A 19,496-nucleotide genomic window follows, 5' to 3' on the forward strand; every position below is an offset into this window, starting at 1 on the left:
GTACAAAAACTGCAACCGGAACAGCAAGAACTTATTACAAAAGAAAGCCTTATATATTTTTTTTATTATTCTTTATTGTCACACAAATAAAACGATCAGCTGCACTCACACACATAGCCAGGTTTCAAATTTCGTTCTATACAATAACAATAACAGATGTTCGACAAATGATAAACAACAATCAAAAGCAGAGAGAACAACGCAATAAAGAAAACAAAACAGAACAGAAGAAAAAACAAACATATTAAGAATGCAACTAAGTTATAAATGAGAAATCCACATTATAAATAGGATTTAATATGATTATTGTACGTGCAATTAAGTGAGTTAAATAATAACGTTTGATCGATGACATAAATAAAAACGACAATTGTAAAGACAAGAAAAACAAATCGAAACTGAAAAATCAACAAATTTAGAATCTTGATAATTGATTAACTAAATTCTTGGTAAACCAAAATTGATGTATGTATGTAGTTGTATTTGTATTTTAATTATGCGAATTGCGGAACGTGAAGAGGAAGAGCTGTCAGATCTTGGGGGAGGGCGGGTCACATAAACATACATGCATTTGTATGCAAGTATCGATATGTGTGAGAGTGTGCGTGGTCATGAATTATTCTTAATCTCAGATGCAGACGAATAACAGTCGAAGAGGAATGAACAGAAAACAAAATATATGTACGAACACATGCATATGTATACATAGATATGTGCATGAATGTGTGTGCACATGTACTCATACTCTAAATAAAATATTAATTTTGTCTTATTTTAAAGAATGTGACGCTTTTAAAAGGTAGCAAATTGGACAAGTCCTGTACTGTCTTCTGAGTGTATGTGTGTTTGCACATGCACTCACATCGACACACACATATATATACATATATATATATATATTTATAAACACACACCCACACATATTACAGTATAATGTAAGCAGAGAAAAAAACAGAAATTATAAGTTTAATGTAATGGAACGATGCAAATATACCTACCACAACAACACATATGTACACATAATATATGTATAATAAATATATATATGCGTATGTGTATACATACATTTAAAATCTGAAATAAATTCAGACTTTCATTTTTCAATTGGGCTGCATTGGCAACATTTTTACACATACATACGCAGTGAAGAAAGCTACATACATATGTGTATATTTGTTCCATTCCATCGTCGTGTTTGCTAGGCTCTCTTAATCGTTAGCGCTCTCAGCGAACCTGCCATCTGAGAGTCATTACTTAGCTTATTCGATCGCGTAACATTGTTTTTGCTTTCTCTCGCTCTCCCTCTCTCCGTGTGTATGTATGAGTGCACATACTTTTCGGCCATTTTCAATGTAGACTAAAAGGACATAAAAAATGCTAAACTTTTTTCTATTGCACGAAAACAGGCGAATGACGTCCTCACGTCAGAGCTGAAAACAAAAATTGTACCAAAAATTCCAAATACAAATTTAGCCATATTTTAGGTATGTTATATATATGTATATTTCATATTATATCATTTATCATACATAATTTCCGTTTCTGTTTATTTTTATCCTTTTCAGTTTAAGCGACTAAGTTGACAGATTTTTTAGTTGATTTTCTTCTTTGAGTGACAAATTGATTCAATTAAAAAAAAAAAACATTATTTATATAAAGATATAAAACGTGCGACAGCAAAAAATAGTATAATTAAATTATGTAATAATAAGAATAAATATGTAACAAAAAATGACAAGTGACATATGTATATGTTTTTTTTTTTATAATGTTACGTAGGTTAGCTTAAAAATCGGATATTGCAATTTTGCGGGTATCAAAGTTTTTTTTTTTTTATGTTAGTTTTTTAGTTTTTTTTTTTATTATATTATTATTGCGCTTAAAACTAAGTTTTGCATATAATAAAATTGCGTGAATGTGTGTATATGTGTATCTGTGACTGTGTGTGTGTGTATCTGAGTCTGTGTATGTATTATTGTTCATATTTCAATATGTATAAATATATAAATAAATTTATAGGAATATGTGTTGGTTTTAAGCAACTTTTTTGTTGTTTTTTTTTTAAGCTTTTTTTATTTAATTAATTTTTTTCTGTTTTTAAGTTAAGCGGCCCTTTTTTGTTTTCAAAAAGCAGTACAAATCGAATAAATATAATTATGTATATATATTTGTATATATATAAATTTTTTTTTGCATGTTTCATATATGATCGCAAATTTATTAAATTTTGTATATAATTTGTATTTGCTTGTTGCTGATATTGAAAAAACGGAAGGACTTGCGACAAAATTGGTTTCCACTTCCTGCTGTTTCCTCTACGCTAGATTTGTTTCTTGTTCTTGTAAAAACGTATAAAAAGCTAAATAGGTTTGTTTATAAAAAAATCTCTTTTATATTTATGTATAAATATGCTCCTATCCTTAAGATTCCGCTTTGAATACGCATGTAGGATATATTTTTGTGCGACTTTTTTTTTTATTATTTATTTATGTTTTTTCATTAATTTAATTTTTTTTTTTTTTACTTTTCTGTTTCTTGCGTTCGAAAATTCTTGGATTTCTGTTTGTTTTGGACTAAGTCGACACGTTATTAAAATTCTAAAAATTGATACGCGTTGTTGTTGTTTTTGCCGTAAGATTATCAATGTTGCAATTGCCAAACACGTGCTGCATCTGCATCTGCATCTGCAATCTAAAACTCCCATTGTGTGGCAGAGTCGGAACCATCATCCAGCAACTTAAATGCACCATTTTTGGTGGCACCCAAAAATTTGCCTTCTTCGGATCTGAAACGAAACGAATTGTCAACATTTAAATCAATATATAACAGTTAATTTATATATTCGTTAAAAAACAGTTAAAAGCCTTTTAAGTAAAAGTTCTTATATGCATAGGTAGTGCACTTATGTTATTAGCAGTTGACTGTTAACCAACAGAATACTCTGCAGGTTACACAACTAACAGTGCAATGCAAACGCTTAGCTCGTTACAGAACCGCTAAATTCCAATTGGAAATTTAGCCATAACAGTGGACTTGTCTGCGCACTGAATGTTAAATGTGACCGTTAATTATAATTCGAAACTGGTTTTTGCTGTTAGATTAGGAATTTCTAAATGTTTTTTCTTTTATAAACTGTGATAGTTTACCTTATGCAAATTCGTGTTGGCTCGCGCAACTCCAAAAAGAAACCGTCGGTGGGCGCATCAGCATCCACCGAAATGCTCTCGCCATCAATGCGCCAGTATTTGCCGCTGTGCGCCTTCAAATGAACCATGCCCTTCTGTGCACGCTCAACCAAAATGGTCTCATAGGTGGCCTTGTTGCACTCCAGCTTCAGATTGCCAGGCGTGCGATATCCAACAAAACCCTGCTCACACTTCAGCACCAAAATGGGCCTAAAACCAGCAATAGATTAAATGATGATAGATCGACTGAGTTCATGATGCCCTTACCGATTAATCAAATAGAAATAAAATTTGGTAATCTCTTCAATGGATTCGGAAGTGGCAAACAAGTGGCCCGATCGTTTGGTGGCCAAGAACTTGCCATTGTTGGCGCGGAACGAAAGCGAGCCATCGCCATGCCAGATGAGTTCGAAGAGGGCATCGGCACAGCGACGATTGCCAGTGGCCTGGATGCCGCCGCCAGCCGACAGGCACCAATAGCGATCCTGTGTGGTGCGCAATGCCCAACGATGCGCCGACCAATCATATTCCAGCTGGAAGGTTTCATTGTCGCCGACCTCGTCCTGGTTGGCGGTTACATCGACGCCCTGCTTGACGCTCACATAGCGCAAATTGAGCCCAGCAATGAACGAGGCCTGGGGCAAGGAATCCTCCAACGAGAACAGCTCATCACGGGTGACCGTTGAGGAGCGTGATTTCAATACAGCCTTCGAGCCAATTGGCGATAGATACTGTCCCTGGCGATCGCGCAGAGCTAAATGCCCGCCATGATATTCAGCACTGAACAGACAATCCTCATTGCAAACCACCTGCAGCTTGCCATTAGCATTAAGATATCTAAAGACAAGATCACAAATTAGAGATTTGGCATCTAGATATTCCGCTGGAATATCTCACTTATTATTGCACGTGTGCAGGGCATATCTGCCGCCCTCCTCGGCGCGAAACTCGAGAGTAAAGAGCGTATCCTCGCCCCACGGTATGTTGGCATCCACATGTATCTCGTCCTGCGATTCCGATAGATGCGCGAATCGTTTGCGTCCAATCGAACGCAAATTCACTTGGGGCCTGGCGGCCAAGTGAACCGTCCAAAACTCGCTGGCGCCGGGCGTCTTGGCCGTGCAGACGAGTTTGTCGGGTGTGCCGCCCAAGAAATAGCCACGCGACTCATTCTTCAATGCCCAACGACCGCTGCCATCCTCGCTGATGCTGATCTGAAAGCGACTGCCTGCATCGCGCTCCTCGCTCTCGCACAGCACATTGCCAAACTGATCGACCGATAGATATTTGTTCAGATGAGATCGTAAATAGATAATACCTATGAAAGTGCGTTAAAACATTCAAGAAAATAAATATGAATAATTAATTGTACAAATATCAATTGTTAAAATATTTAAAATACATATTTCTCTCTTTTATTAGCTTATTTTAAATAAAATAATTATTTATGATTTTCATTATTATTAACTACTTAAAAAATATATATTTATCTAATATTTATTTCTTTAAACATGATGTTTGCCATAGTGCATATCCTCGATGTCTTAGAGTAAAACTACAGCCAATTAACGCTACGCTCTCACTTTACGCTTTGCTCTCGCTCTCTCCTTCTCATTCACTCTTGCATGACTTGTGTGTGCTATTTGCAATTGCTGTACGCGTAACGGGAATGCCAGCAACAACAACAACTACAGTCAGCTGTCAATGGCAAATTAGCGATGGCACCTCGCACACGCACACACACACACACACACACAGAGAGAGTAAATGGTCAGCAGCAGGCGAAGATGCTTAATTAGTTATCGATAGGCGGCTTAGACACAAAGCGCTCGCTGCTTTTAATACCAATTAAAGTTGACGCGCAAGCAAGTGTATATGCGTTTATATATGTATGAGACTGCTGGGAGTTGTTAAGCTTTACTTATGTATCACATATATGTTTAATGAATTTAAAATTCTAGTTTTTAATAATTCTAAATTGTAAATCATCTTAAACTCAGTCATAAATATTTAAGTAATTTTCATTCATTCTTTATGTAGTTTCTTTTTCGGTTCATATCCTTTTTCTATCGATAGATATTGACATGGCTTCCGGATTTTTAAAGCATATCGCAGGGCTGAATACATATTTGGCTTTAATTAGGCCAGTTTTCACCTTCTTCTATCACATTACAGGGTATTTGTCAATTTGTCTGACTTTAATTTTATTGAATTTCTTTTTTTTTTTTTTTTAATTTTTTATATTGTTTGTATTATGATATTATTAAGCAATTTAGCTCACAACATTATTGTTTCGTTTTTAAACGTCGATTTCAATTTGGCTGAGCTATTTTAATGGCCGTTACGAATGCCAGAGCTCGGCTTTCGACTAAATATTTTATATTAATTGCCAATGCAACAACAAGAACAACAACAACAACAGCATTAAGCGCAAACGAGTTGCTTTAATTATAATTGCCAAGCGAGCCAACGGAGCAGAGACTAAAGAGACCACAGACCACAGACCAGAGACCAGCTTAGCCAGACCTGGCCTGGCCTGGCCTGGCCTGGCTCGGCTTGGCTTGGCCTGACCAAAGCCAATTGCAGTGCCGTTGCAAATGCAGCGCTGTGGCATGCAACATGTGGCGTCTCTTGATAAATGATGCCAAATTCGTAAAACGCTTTGTTTTACCTGCGAATCTATTTGCCCAGCTGCAAATTGTAACGATGATTTATGTTGTGCAGTATATGCATATACAAACATACATATATCTGACCAATATATACCTATATATATTTATATACAAATATATTCATATATATATATGAACCAAAGCCGCAGCTGATTATCTCGTTTCTTTTCTCTCTCCCTCCCTCCCATTTTTATGAGCCAGCTGATGATGATTTATTGCCCGCAATTAAATGCAGCCAATGCTCTTTAACATTAGCATTATCACTATCATTATCATTAAACTTTATCATTCGTCATTATCAAAACTTCATTTCCCTATTCATTTTTTTTCATTTTCATTTCCATTTGCATATTTTCTGTTTGTTTAGATTAATTGAGCCCGCTTATCAGTGGAGTTTGTTGATAAGCGCGCACCATGCTCCAGCACAGTGAAAGCACGCTGTGACGAACAATGATGAAATCGGAACCACACACACCAATTACTGTTATATTTATGAGTTATTCTTTTTTTGGAATGTTGAGATATATATAGAAATATATCATGAACAAGAGCTTGTTCAACTGACTAACTGGGGCAGATAGCCGTATTAATAGTTGATAGAAACTTGGCTCTTCTATTTGATATTAATTAGGAATATAGATATGAAGCAATATACACTGCGCGTAATCGGTAGAGCGTATTTGTGTTGTTCTTCATTATGGTGGAATACTTTTTATATTATTATATAAATATATTATATAATATTATCTACCTTCAATTGCTTGGAAATCCTTTTTTCAATGGATATCTACCCATAATGCTCTTCATAATAATTTTCTCATCTCTGTCAGCTTTTATAATGATATTTGTTGCAAATATTCGAAAATTAAAGCAACCTTCAATCTTTGATTTTTCCTCAGAAGATAATACTGCATATCTTTTTATGGATATTATAGATTTTAGTTGAACATAAATTTCGTAATTTACTTAATATATTATCTATATGAGAGAGCCCAAGTATGTATGGGATAATCTATATAATAGAGATCAATATATAAGAATATCCACATACGGACAAAATCACTTTCACGTTATTAACTACTATCTAGGCATACATACATACATCTAGGTACATATATAACTTCGATTCACGATTCGTATACATTTTATCTGCGGTCATCTACTTTCCCTATAGCTTAGCTTCGATTCTTCTAATAACTTGAGTCTGGTATTATATCACACCTTTCATATATGTATTTCTATAGAATACCATACCAATCGACCGTTCCTATATGTATAGTCTTCATTTCATATGCTTACACTACATTTATCTAGAAATATTGGTCATCTACTCACTTTCACCGGTGTTCGATGGCTCCAGGGTCCAGAGCTGCTTCTTCTTGAGGCTGGCCCCGTTGGCATTCAGCTTGAAGCCAAATGTCTCGGCAGTCATGTACTTGTGCTGTCCATTGATCAGACCGATGGTCCACCAGCCCTTCTGTTGGTTCTGTGAGATGATGTCCCCATTGCTGTGGCCCAGCTCACAGCTCTGGCCGTTCATGGTGCTTATGGGAGCAATGATGGCGGCTGTTTCACAAACTAGTTGGAACCCGAACAGATATGAGTAATCGCTGTACGAATTTGCTGCTGCTCTCGCTGGGTTGCTATTGGGTATAACGGACTGTGTGTGCCAAGTCGACGGTGCCAAGTGGAGCTCTCTTCTTCGTAGTTTGCTTTTTGCTTGTCTGCTTGTGTAGTATATATGAATGTGTGGAAAAACAATTTATGAATGCACATATATATTTATTGAAATAAGTATGTGTGTATTTGAGTGAAAAATTTACTGATGAGACTTTGTATATGTATGTAAAGATGTCAAAATCGTATACGTATATGTCAAAGCATCGTAAGAATTCGAAATGGAACATAATTCAAATTTCATCAGAGTTGCCATACATCTATATATGTGTACGTTTGTCTGTATGTAAATGTGCATTAAACTAGTTGATTCACTCAATCCGCAACGCATTTAGCACACGAGCCAAAGCTGGCAGCAGACAGGAAGTTCATTTAAAGCATAAAATCGAAGTATCGATAACTTAGTTTGCAACTCTGATGGTACATGTGTATATATGTAGATTTGCATGCCTGCATTCGAATGTGTGTGTGCAGCCTGCTGGCTAAATTTATGTGCATGTCAGCGAAGCAAACAGATCGCCTGCCTGGGCCAGACAGCTTGCCAGCCATGTGTACAGTGCATGCTGAACATTCAACACAACATTCAACAGGCGAGCTGCAACTGGCGACAACTGCAGAAGACAGACGCGTCCATTGATATTGGTCTGACATTCATTTCAATGTCGCCACGCTGAACAGGAAACGTAGATAAGGCAATGCATCTTTCATTCATACCCAGCATGCACAGTCAATGGCTGTAAAACGGGATTATTGCAGCAGCTGTGCAGAGTCAATGACAAGTCGAACATTTCGATCTATCAGCATATGTATAAGTATGTGTATATTATTTCATTTCAGCATTCCTGTTTGTAGGGTATTTTTGTAGTCGTTCGACTGCGAGTTTATTTGCTGCTTTGCATGGACAGCAACACATGTCGCATGATTAACATGCAGGCAGAGCAATGGCTAAATTCAAATTTAAATCGAAATTCAAATTCAAGCGCCGGCAAATCAGCTGTCAAAATGTCAAACAGCTAGCGATGGCAGCGCGACAAACGGCGCTGGCGGCGTCTTTAATTACCTATCGATACGCGGCTTGTAAGTGTAATCGAAGCATCGGCGGAGTAATGCGATAATTTATTGCCAGATCTGTCTAAGCTGGACGTTAAGCATTTGAGAAGTGGCTCTATTTAACAGTTACACATGTAAGCCAATTAGCCGACTTTTATACATATGTAGGTGTGTCCGTGAGCGTGGGACTGCGTGTGAGTGTGCATGCGTGTGAGAGTGGATCATAAGTATTTGGGCAGCTCATTAGCGTGACGCGTGCCAGCTAATCAGAGCCAGGCGTATGACTCAACCGCATAAAAGCCACAAAACGCACAGGAACAGCCAGGCAGGCTAAAGATAACAAATAAAGGTACAGTAGATATTGTACGAATAGCAGATACCCTATAACAGAAATTAGATCTTAAGGAGAGATCCAGTAGGGTGATCCAATGGAACTCTTCTCTGATACTTGATTAGTTCTTTCTATAAACCAATTCCTAACTCTCCTTCTCTTCTGCTGCTCTAAACAGTAATGTTGTTCTTTAAGAATCAGTTATTCGTTAGCTTTTCAATAGATTGTTTATTTTACAGATTCAGATTTAGATTTTCAGATTCTTTTACAGATTTTATATATAACTTTAATATAATCACATATTATTGATTTGCTCTGCTTGTTACACAAATCTCTTCAATTGTAATATGCCCTTTATGATCACATGTACATATGTGCAGGGTAGTCAAAAATGTATAGCGCATATGTGGGGGCGGCCGGCCTGCCAGCCAGCCAGCTGCAGGAACAGCACTCAAAAGTGCTGTTGATGGACAGGCGGCAACGACTTGGTAGGTGTGCAGCTGAAATGTGCTTCACTTAGCTTCGTTTTTTGTTACTTTTTAATGTTTTGCATGCATACAAATACACATACATACAGCTACATATGTATGCATGTATGTTCTCAAGAAGGGAAATGAGCCAAGCCTGAACTGATGGGCGATTGTGGCTGGCAGCGGCACGTAGCTACATAAACAACAAGCGAACTGCGTGATGGACGTGCAAAGGAGACGACGGCGCCCATGGTGATGGCTCCTTCATATGTTGTTGTTGTTGTTGTTGTCATTTCTAGGCGTTGGCTTATGGCGCTGACCATTTGGGAGAGATTTTCATTTTGACTCAAAGCCATTTGACGTTGGGGCGTTGGCTTTTTGCAGCCAAATGAAATAAACTAAAGGCAAATGTTAACCAGAGGCAAATCGGATGGCAGATTAACATCAAATAAAACGCAAAATAGAAGTGAAAACTCTGCACACACGCACACACACACACACACAAATCCTCTCCTCCCCCCTGTGGCACACCTAATGGCTTTTTGCGCTAATCTGGCATCGCCAAAAGTATTAAAGTTCACAGCGTGTGTTTATGTGTGAGTGTGTGTGTGTGTATTGCTCTTATTCAATATAGCTATCTCGCTCGGACGAAAAGTCAATGCTCGCTGGTTTCTTGTAAAGTCAGCTTTAACAGCAGCAGCAGCAGCAGCAGCGGTGAAAGAGGCAGAGGCAGCGCCAGCAGCAGCAGCAGCAGCAATATGTATTTCCCTTTTCCATGTTAAGTGAAATTCAATAAGCGCCGTTCTTGCAATCGTTTTGCACATTTTTGCCGCTTTAAATGCAATTGCAATTCATTGGAAAATTAATTACGGCGCTTTAAAAACCAATTGCAACACACAAATATATATATGTATATATACATGTATAGGCATAGGTATATGCACATACACACATACACATACTTTTATGTGAAAAGCCAAGTAAATCATAATTAATTATGCATGCCGATTTGTTTTCGAAGCCTCCAGCTGGCTGCGATGCGCATACATATATAAATACACACACACACGCATATACATACATATATACAGATGTACATTGGAATGGAAAAAAAAGAACAAATGCAAGCAAACCCAAGAAAGAAAGGCAGCAGCGGCAAACAGTTAAACACCGTTGCATTTAGTTAGCTAAAGAAGAGCTGGCAGCGCCAATTACTGCAAATGGTGTGGCAACAATGGCCAAGCGGAACATAACTAGACAGCAGCAGCAGCAATCGCTGAAGAACAAGAACAAGAACGGGAGCAGTAAAAAGCTCACAGCTGCAACGGCTCGGCTGGCTAAGTAGCTCACAAGCGACTGAGCGACTGGCTCATTTACACACACGCACACAGAGACATAAACAGACTCCAATACAGTCAAACTCAATCAAATTGAGTGGCATGAGGCCAGTTTACCGCTGCTTCTTCTTATTTTGATATTTACTGCTGCTGCTGCTGCCGCTGCGCTGCTCGCAAATCAATTAAATTACACTATTGACTCTTGTATCTAGTTGTATTTGTATTTGTATTTTTTTATTTGCCTAGTTTGTGTCTCTCTGAGTGTGTTCGTCATGTGGCATTATTAAACGCAATCTAATTAAATGAAATTGTACTCGCGCACACAAATTGATTGTAGATATGCACATCACATCACATCACACATACTCACACGCACACATATACGTTTGCTTTTAGCAAATTAGGAAAATGTAAAATATGATGAAATTTTATCGCATCGCACACCTTTCACCAGTCAACATTTTGCGTGTGTCGCGCTATTTGTGGCCCTGCCCCGTTCTCTCTCTCTCTCTCTCTCTCTATCTATCTCTTTCTATCGCTCATCTCTTTGCGTGTGTATCTTGTTAATGATAACGGTAAATTGATAAACGCACAGCAAATTCAAACAATACGAGCTCATCAGCCAACGGACTGAAACAGAAATGCAGATAAATACAAGCACACATACACACACACACACACACACACATGCATAGACTGCAGCTGTTGCTTTAAGCTTTGCGCAATTATGTATGCAATAACAAAACAACAAACTTAGGTGAGAGGAAGAGTGGGCGGGGTGGCAAGGCTGCTCTTCTGGCGTTGCCACTGCGCCATTAGAATAGCCAACGGACACTGCTCGACTCTAATCTGCATACACCGAAAACAATTTAAACGAAATCGGCGTCAGCATGTGTCGTAATTTCTTATAATACGTTGGCCATCAACAACAACAGCGCACAAATATTTATGTCTGCTGCAAGCGTACGGTATATTTTTACTATACAAGCAGCAGACGCCGCGCTGTGGAAGTCGCGCAGCAGCAAGCACAACAACAAAAGAATTGCTCCAAATCTCGGCTTCAGACGTTCTAAAAATACGCACACACACACACACACACACACACACACACAGACACACATACTGGGAGGCGCAGTGAAAGATAGAGTATGAGCGAGAGAGTGAGAGGGAGAATGGTTACACTTAGTGATGCACAGATACAGACATCAGCACGGCCGGCAGACATTAATATTAGTGGCCCACGTCTTCGTTTTTAAGACATGCCACCGACTTCCAAGTGGCTGCTTCTGCTGCTCGAGGCGCACGCGCGCGCGCAACCGAGCGTTGCATTTGCATTGTATATGTATGCATATGCACACGTATACACACACATACATATGCAGGTGCTGTATGCGATGAAAGAGGACAGGCAATGAATGACGTTGCCACATTGCACACTGGTTTCAAATTAAAAAGAAATTGGCCAACATAATTGAAAAGTTAACACAAATATTTAACTTCAGTTATTATTATTTAGATTTATGTAGAAATTAGTGGCTAATGATTTTTCGCTCAGTGCACAAACCATATAACGCCATTTTACATTTTATTACCGTAGCTTTACAAGTGCTCAAGGGCACGCACAAACACACAAACACACACACACACAGAAATGCATGCATATGTGCCTAGATAAATATTGGGTATCGCATATTGTAAATAGCTGCCCTGGCACCAATGTGCCGGGTGTGGTTTCTCTACCTCCCTGCCTGCCACCCTGCTTCCCACCATCCCTCCCTCTCTCACACTCTGCTATCCCGCTCACAGGCTAACTCCTCGACTTTAGTGTCTATCGTGACTTTTATGGCTGTCAAGAATGCAAAAGCGATGCCCGCGAATTATAAGAGCAGTCGTAAAATGTAAAACTTTTTCGATGCAGGCCCAACATCTGCTGGCGGCTGTTGGCGCTGCCGCTGCCGCTGCTGCTGCTGCTGCTGCTGCTGTTGTTGCTGTTGTTCTCGTGGGCGATTAATACTAAGTTACTGTTGTTTAAGTTGTTGTTGTAGCTATTGTTGTTGTTGTGGTTGATTATGCTTGTTATTTTAAAAACATTTTGCGGTTTTTGTGGCGGCGAAATGAAGCCTTAAAAAGCATGTGCAAAATAAAAAATAAAAAATACTTTTTTTTTAATTGAAAACCGACTCAATTATCGGCAAACTGTACAATCATTCGGCACAAGCACCTTTCCAATTGTTTTATAATTACAAACGTACAATTATGTTCAAATGCACTGCAACAACTCTTCCAACATGTTTTTAGCTTTTTGGACATAGTTTTGTATTTTTTGTATTTTTTTTTTCTTCTTTATTTTTTCTTTTAGAAAGCGCCTAAAACAAGTGCAGTAATCAATTATTACGCGACGAATCAACAAATTGATTGTCTTGCGAGAGTTGAAAAGATGAGCTGAAAAAAAAGTAAAAGTTTCAATGGAAACGTTAAAGCTGTCAAACACCAGTTCCGCAGCGTCTGCAAGTGCGAGCGAGCAGGCATGATTATTGCCAAAAACCGTTAGAACTACGTTCGCGCTGCTTTTGTAATGTAAATTGTGGAATTGAGTTTACATTTTCAAACTTTACAATTTAGAGGTGCGTGAGAGATAGCAAACGGGCGAACCGCTTGAACCGGTGACTGTCAGTGCTGCCACACTTGACAAATCTGGCGACAAATCTTTTGCGGCTAAACTGAAGTAAAAAATCAAGAGCTGCAAATAAGACATTTGACTGATTATAGCTAATTGTTAATTAAGAAAAGTCGCTGTTTGAACTTGAAATATAAACAGTTACGTCTATGCTTTTAAAATTGAATTTTACAAATATTTTTAGTGACCAAATGTAGCTTTAATTAATAATAATAATAAATAATATGGTATATTCATTATTTTATCTCTACCAATATTAAACTTTTTTTTTAATATACATAAATATGTAGCTACCTAAAATTGACCTTAGCCACATTTCTAGCTAAATAGCTTGCTCGAGTAACTTTCAAATATGCCGCTAAAAGCTATAAATAGCTATATTTTAAGCCTTTTATTTTTGGTATCTGCATTTACAGTTGTGCGCTTCTGCATGCGCTTGAAACTGCGTTCGGAACAATCAAAAAATCACAAAATCAATAAGCCCCACAACACAACACAAAATGAAATGAAATTATTTCAAATAGAGAAATCAATGAAAGCCACCAAAACGGCGGACAAACGGTTTCGGGTTTTTATTTTTGCGCTCTGCTGCTGCTGCTGCTGCTACAGCTGTTGTTGCTGTAGCATCTTGAGCTTGAGCTTGAGCTTGAGTTTGACTTTGGCTTGGATTGAATTGGATTGGTTTGGTTCAGTTTGGTTGATTGAACGCACATAAATAACTCTTGGCCTGTCTCTGATATATAGAAATGTAATCTGTGTCCACTCACTAACATACATACACACACATACATATATGTATATACATTTATATCTGTAGCAAAACAGTTAACTGTTGTTGTGCAGCACTGAAATTACCGCTTCTCTTGGCCAGCAGCTCAAATGATTTATGCAGCAATTACATGCACACACACACACACACACACACACACACACACACACTTGTGCATATGGGAGACTCGTGCTGCCCACGGAGCGCGGGAAAGCGAATGCCACAGGCGATGGCTGCCACAGCGGGCGAATTAATAATTTGTTCGCATTTTCAATAGGCGCAGAAAAATGAATATAATAAACAATGAGCATAAATATTTTACCCAACCGCAAATTACATAGCAGACAGCTCTGTGTGATGAGCGGCAGGCTAAGATGAAAGGTGCGAGAGTGGAGGAGGGGGAGGCGAAAGGCATCTCTTATAATATCAAAACATGATATTTACAACGCTTGGCAGCACCAGGCGCAGACAAGTATCGATATTTCGATACGCCCGGCAAATTGAAAATAACCAAAAGCCAAAAGCCAAAAACAACCAGCTCAACCAGTTGCCAACTTTTGCGCTATTAAAATGCAAGCCCCAACTTGAACTTGCACTTGTTTGAATATATGTGCGAGTGTGTGTGTGTGTGTGTGCCTGGCAGCAGTGCACTAAACGTATTTACAGCGACACCTCCTTCAACTGACGATCACGACGACTCGAAAGGCCACGGGCCACGGTGCACTCAAAGGCATAAATCAAAGCCACCACGATCAAAAGCTGCCTGCTATGGCAAAAAGGAGGCGAAGGCGTTGCAGGCTTTTATCGGCATCGCTGCAACGGAAATGTTGATACTTGTGGCAGCGTTGCGATTACAGTGCATTGAACTGTGCCCAGAGTTCACCAGCAGCAGCAGCAGCAGCAGCAGCAGCAGCAACAGCAGCAACAGCATATCAATTATTGTTATTGTAAGCAAAAGAAAAAGGAAGAAAAGACTGCGACAGCGACGGCGACAGTGCGTCGCCCATTCCAAAAATATCGCATATGCATAAAAGAAATGAAACAAAAAGGCGCCTGATATGCTGTTGCTGCTGCTGCAAGTGTTGCATTGATAAAGACTCAGCCATTGATATATGAGCATATAAGTACATGCATACATACATACATATCACTTATGTACATATATGCACATACTTACATATGTGCGTGCGTTTTCGTGGATTTGCATTTGTATTGCCGCCTCAACGTCAAATGAATCACAAGCAGTTAAAGCCAATTGTGGCGCTCGGTTGAAAGCGAAAACGTCAAAAAAAGGAGTTGCAAAAAGACATGAAAAAGAAAAAAAAAAAAAAAAAAAAAATCAGCAGCAACAGCAGCAAAACCAACAAAAACAACAGACAGACGTGACTCAGCAAGCAGAACAAAGAGTGTTTGGGAGAGTGGAGAGTTCGTAGAAAGAGAGGGAAGAGAAAGGGTAGGGAGAGAGTGTCAAGCAGTGCTAAAAAAACTGTCAAAAAAAAAAAAAAGGAAACGAGCATAAAGAAAAGGAAAAGCAAATATAAATATAGAATAAGCTGTAGCATAAATAATTACATACATACATACATAAATATAAATATAATGGTTAGCAGCCATATTTAAGCTATTTTGCAGAACTATACAAAGGTGACCAAGTCACAATTCGCCAAATCCAAAAAGCAATGCAATTAACCAATAAACAGCATTCCAGATAAATCTCACATACACACATACACGCACACCCTAATGCCTGCGGGCTGTAGGGTGAGCAGCGGCTGCTGGTGCGGGGCAAGCCGAAATGTGTGCGTAAAGTGCGTCGTCTCTGTTTGGGGTTTGCTTTTGCTTATTTCAAGGACAGCAGCTGCTCTTGCCGGGCTGTCGCCAGCTGCACTTGATGGGCAAACAGAGCGAGGGAGATAGGGCGTGCACACACACATACACCCGTATGCATAAGTGCACAGTTATAACAACATAAGTATGTATGTATTGCATACAGTCTGAACTGCTTGGGCAAGAGACAATTGTTTTGGTGGGCATTCTAAATAGTTGTTTTTATTTCCTTTTTCTTCATTGCATATCAACGCAATTATAATTAATTTCTTTATCTATTGTGGGACATTTTTAATTACAATTAGAGTTTTGGTTCAATTCCAATTGGAATGCTCAATCAATGGAAGATCTGATGATTCATTTCTTCAAGAGTTTACTGTATTCAAGTATATTATTAGAGTACATTACATACATAGATACATTATTAGAGCCTTAGTTGAATTCCAATTGGTAGGATGGTGCAGCTATGGCTTCTAGCTTGCAATGGTAGAACACGGATGATTCATTTATTATAGAGTTCACTGTATGTCATGTACATTATTGTCTTGAGCAGGCTGTCTCGCGACAAAGGGGCTTCCAGCAATGCGTTTAACAGGAGTGATGTGCGATGTGTGCGTGTATGTGTATCTGTGTGTGTGTGAGTGTGTATACCTGATTTCCGGCGCTCGACGGAAGCATTCGATTGCCGGGCTGGTTGATACGCAAATGGTTGACAATGCAAACCAAGTCTCAGACGTTGCCGTTGCCATTAGCCACAATATATATGTTTGTATATATATACATACTTATATATATATATATATATGCACATAGGTATAAAATATAAACGTGACTCAGTGCAAGGCGCGGCAGGTGAGGGCTAAAGAGAGGGAGAGAGTGAGGGGTGGATGGGCACTGGCATTTATAGTCTGTGCTGCTGTTGTCTGGAATACAAATTGCTAATTGCGCTGCCGCTGCGGCTGTGCTACCGCCGCCGGCTCAATGCAGATCCTGATGGAGAATTATTGATTTGCCAGCAGAGCAGTTCGAGGGGGTTGGCACGTGCAAAATGAAGCTGAAACGAAAACGCAGCAGCAGCAGCAACAGCGACGATAGTCAGGCAGCACACGCCCCAGCAGCGCATCAGGCTGCTGAAATGGAAACAACAGATACACACACACATTCACACACAAACACAGGAATTTTCGTGTTTATTTTATTCCTTTGTAGCCCGCAAAGAACAAAGGAAAATGCATTTAGCAGAGATGTGGGGTTATACATAGAAATATATACATATATGTTTTATATATTTATATACATATTATCTTTTTAGCGTTGAAAAGGCCAACTTCGCATCGCTACAACTTTGAGTTAAGCTAAATCAGAGCAATAAACGGTTAATAAAGTGCGAATAGCAACAAACTCAAAGCAGCAGCCACAAGATCAGCAACAAATTGATTGACAGAAACAGTTACGAATTGATATGTATAGATACATATGTATGTATGTGTTATATGAAGTCAAAGAGGGTGCGTGATATGTCTGCGAGCTTTTGACTGCCGGTGTATCTGTTTGATTGAGAGCAAACAAGTCAAGGCAAGGCAAAAGAAGTTTACGGGTAATCATCATTCATCTGGCAACATTGTGCGTGGCCACAGAGAGTCTACACTACCAAATTGAGAGACAGACAGAGAGAGAAAGAGAGACCGAATAAGAGAGCGGGTTGAGAGAGAGCAAGCTTAATAGAGGCGGCTGCCACTGTGAATGCCAATGTCAAGGCAATTAGCCAAAAGCCGGTTGGAAAAATCAACAACGAGGCGCAGCAAAAACAATGCTAACAGAAAAGCGGCAGCGCAGCAGCAGCAGCAGCAGCCGTAGAGGAGGACGCTAAAGGGGAGGAGGAGGAAAATCGTAAAACAAGGCAAGCGAAAAATAAAAAGCTATGAAATGAAGCTAAAGTTTACAGAGCTGCTGCCAGAGCGACTGTGACGTCGCTTGCCATAGATTTTATGACTTGCAAGAGGTGCGCGATGCCGTGCTTAATGGGGAGGGCGGCAAGTGAAGTGAGGTGGGGTGTGGTGCGGTGGGGGGATGCCAGCAAAGTGAAGATGTATGCTGAAACCTGGAACTGGAGCACATCAACTGAGAGAGAGAGAGAAAGATAAAACGAAGTGCGTGTGTTCAAGTTTGATTATATTTATGTGTGTGTGTGTGTGTGCGTGTGAGTTGAAAAAAATGAAGCAGGCCCGAATGCATTTGAAGCCATGTTTGGACAAGGCACGTTGAAAGGAATTCACTTACTTTCTTTGTTGCTCGTTGGGCGTCGCTGTGTTGTTGTTGCTGCTGCTGCAGTTGACAGTGTTTTAATTACCGTTTTAAATGGCAATTTTGCTTATTATCCTTTGCCCGCGCTATTTTTCTCTGTTTGTTTCTGTCTGTCTGTCTCTTTACACCGCTAGGTTGCTTCGGTTAGCTTTAGTTTTAGTCGCCGTTGCTTTTCGTCGTTTTCTATTTGCGCTCCTCTGCTTTTGCCGGTGTTTCTACTACACGCCTTCGCCTGCCTCTGTGTGAGTGCGTTTGCCTGTGTGTGAATCGTCTCGTTTCTATTTGTGTGAATGTGTATGTGGGTATAGGTTTAGATGTGTATGTGTGTGGGTGTAAGTCTGTTGCACCCTTCACTTCCAATTCGAATTCTGGTAGGTAAACGAACAAAGTAACTTTGGTCTTAGTTCAAATTCACACTCACAATAAAAAATCAGAAAAAAAATATTTACGTAAACAAATCACAGGCAAACAATTATCGAAATATATTTCTTTCGCTTTAATTGGTTTGTTTATTGCTTAAGCTCAGGTATATTTTCGCGTATGCCGCTTGATGCTTTTGTTTCGCTGGCGCCTATTCACGTTCGTATGCGTGTGTGTGTATGTTTGGTATGGCAAAAGGATTTTTCACGATTTCAAATTTGCTGATAGACGCATGCGCGCACAATAGGACCACAAGATTCGGATGAAGAACACAACCGCTCACGACCTGCTCTCGAATTGGAATGGAAACCCGTTGCAGAGCCATATACAATTTAAATCTAGCATGTCTGCTAGTGCGCTGTTAGCTCTTCAATGCTGTTAACGCTATTGTGAGCGGCAATAACATAAGCTGTGCCACAGAAAACTACCAAATGAGTAAATGGCTGAAAACCAGTGAATATAAATGTAAAGATTACCAATTCGAGCTAAAATAAAATTAATTTGATAATTTTGAGCTCAAGTGATTCTGTTAGTATAGCATTTGGTATTCTCGAATAATGTTAAGTATGCCATACTGTTAGTGAACACTGTTGTTGCCAATCAAGTCTTGCCAACTCGGCGAAAGTGCTGTTAGAGGACTGTTGGGTTTGAAAAAAAAAAGTAACGGTAAATGGGCAAAGGAAATGCGCATAACTTGAACTTGACGAATTACCGCTAAATCAGCAGCCGCCACGCAATTTGATTTACAGCTATCCATGTATCCATCCATATTCACAC

At 39.3% G+C, this 19,496-nt stretch overlaps 1 protein-coding gene and 1 long non-coding RNA gene across 3 annotated transcripts; one reads left to right on the forward strand and one right to left on the reverse strand.

Annotated features, from left to right (window-relative positions):
- Positions 1-1,478: 1,478 nt before the first annotated feature.
- sn (fascin domain-containing protein singed) lies at positions 1,479-19,039 on the reverse strand. 2 transcript variants are annotated; one of them, XM_018014595.2, is made up of 6 exons: positions 18,276-19,039; positions 7,193-7,581; positions 4,083-4,503; positions 3,453-4,022; positions 3,147-3,395; positions 1,479-2,785 (listed from the first exon to the last, which is right to left on the reverse strand). In XM_018014595.2, exons 2-6 carry the CDS (start codon positions 7,395-7,397, stop codon positions 2,692-2,694), a joined length of 1,539 nt encoding a protein of 512 aa, XP_017870084.1. In that variant the 5' UTR covers positions 7,398-7,581; positions 18,276-19,039; the 3' UTR covers positions 1,479-2,691. The 2 variants fall into 2 exon arrangements, with proteins under 2 accessions (XP_017870084.1, XP_089330677.1); XM_089474551.1 differs by having other exon boundaries at positions 7,193-7,584.
- On the forward strand, positions 9,293-9,985 carry LOC149267851 (uncharacterized). Its single transcript, XR_016271102.1, has 2 exons — positions 9,293-9,403; positions 9,525-9,985. It is a non-coding gene; the product is annotated as an uncharacterized LOC149267851 (long non-coding RNA).
- Positions 19,040-19,496: the final 457 nt, after the last annotated feature.

The sequence above is a fragment of the Drosophila arizonae genome, chromosome X (assembly GCF_054131065.1).
Source record: "Drosophila arizonae isolate 15081-1271.41 chromosome X, UAZ_ARI_1.0, whole genome shotgun sequence".
NCBI lineage: Eukaryota > Metazoa > Arthropoda > Insecta > Diptera > Drosophilidae > Drosophila > Drosophila arizonae.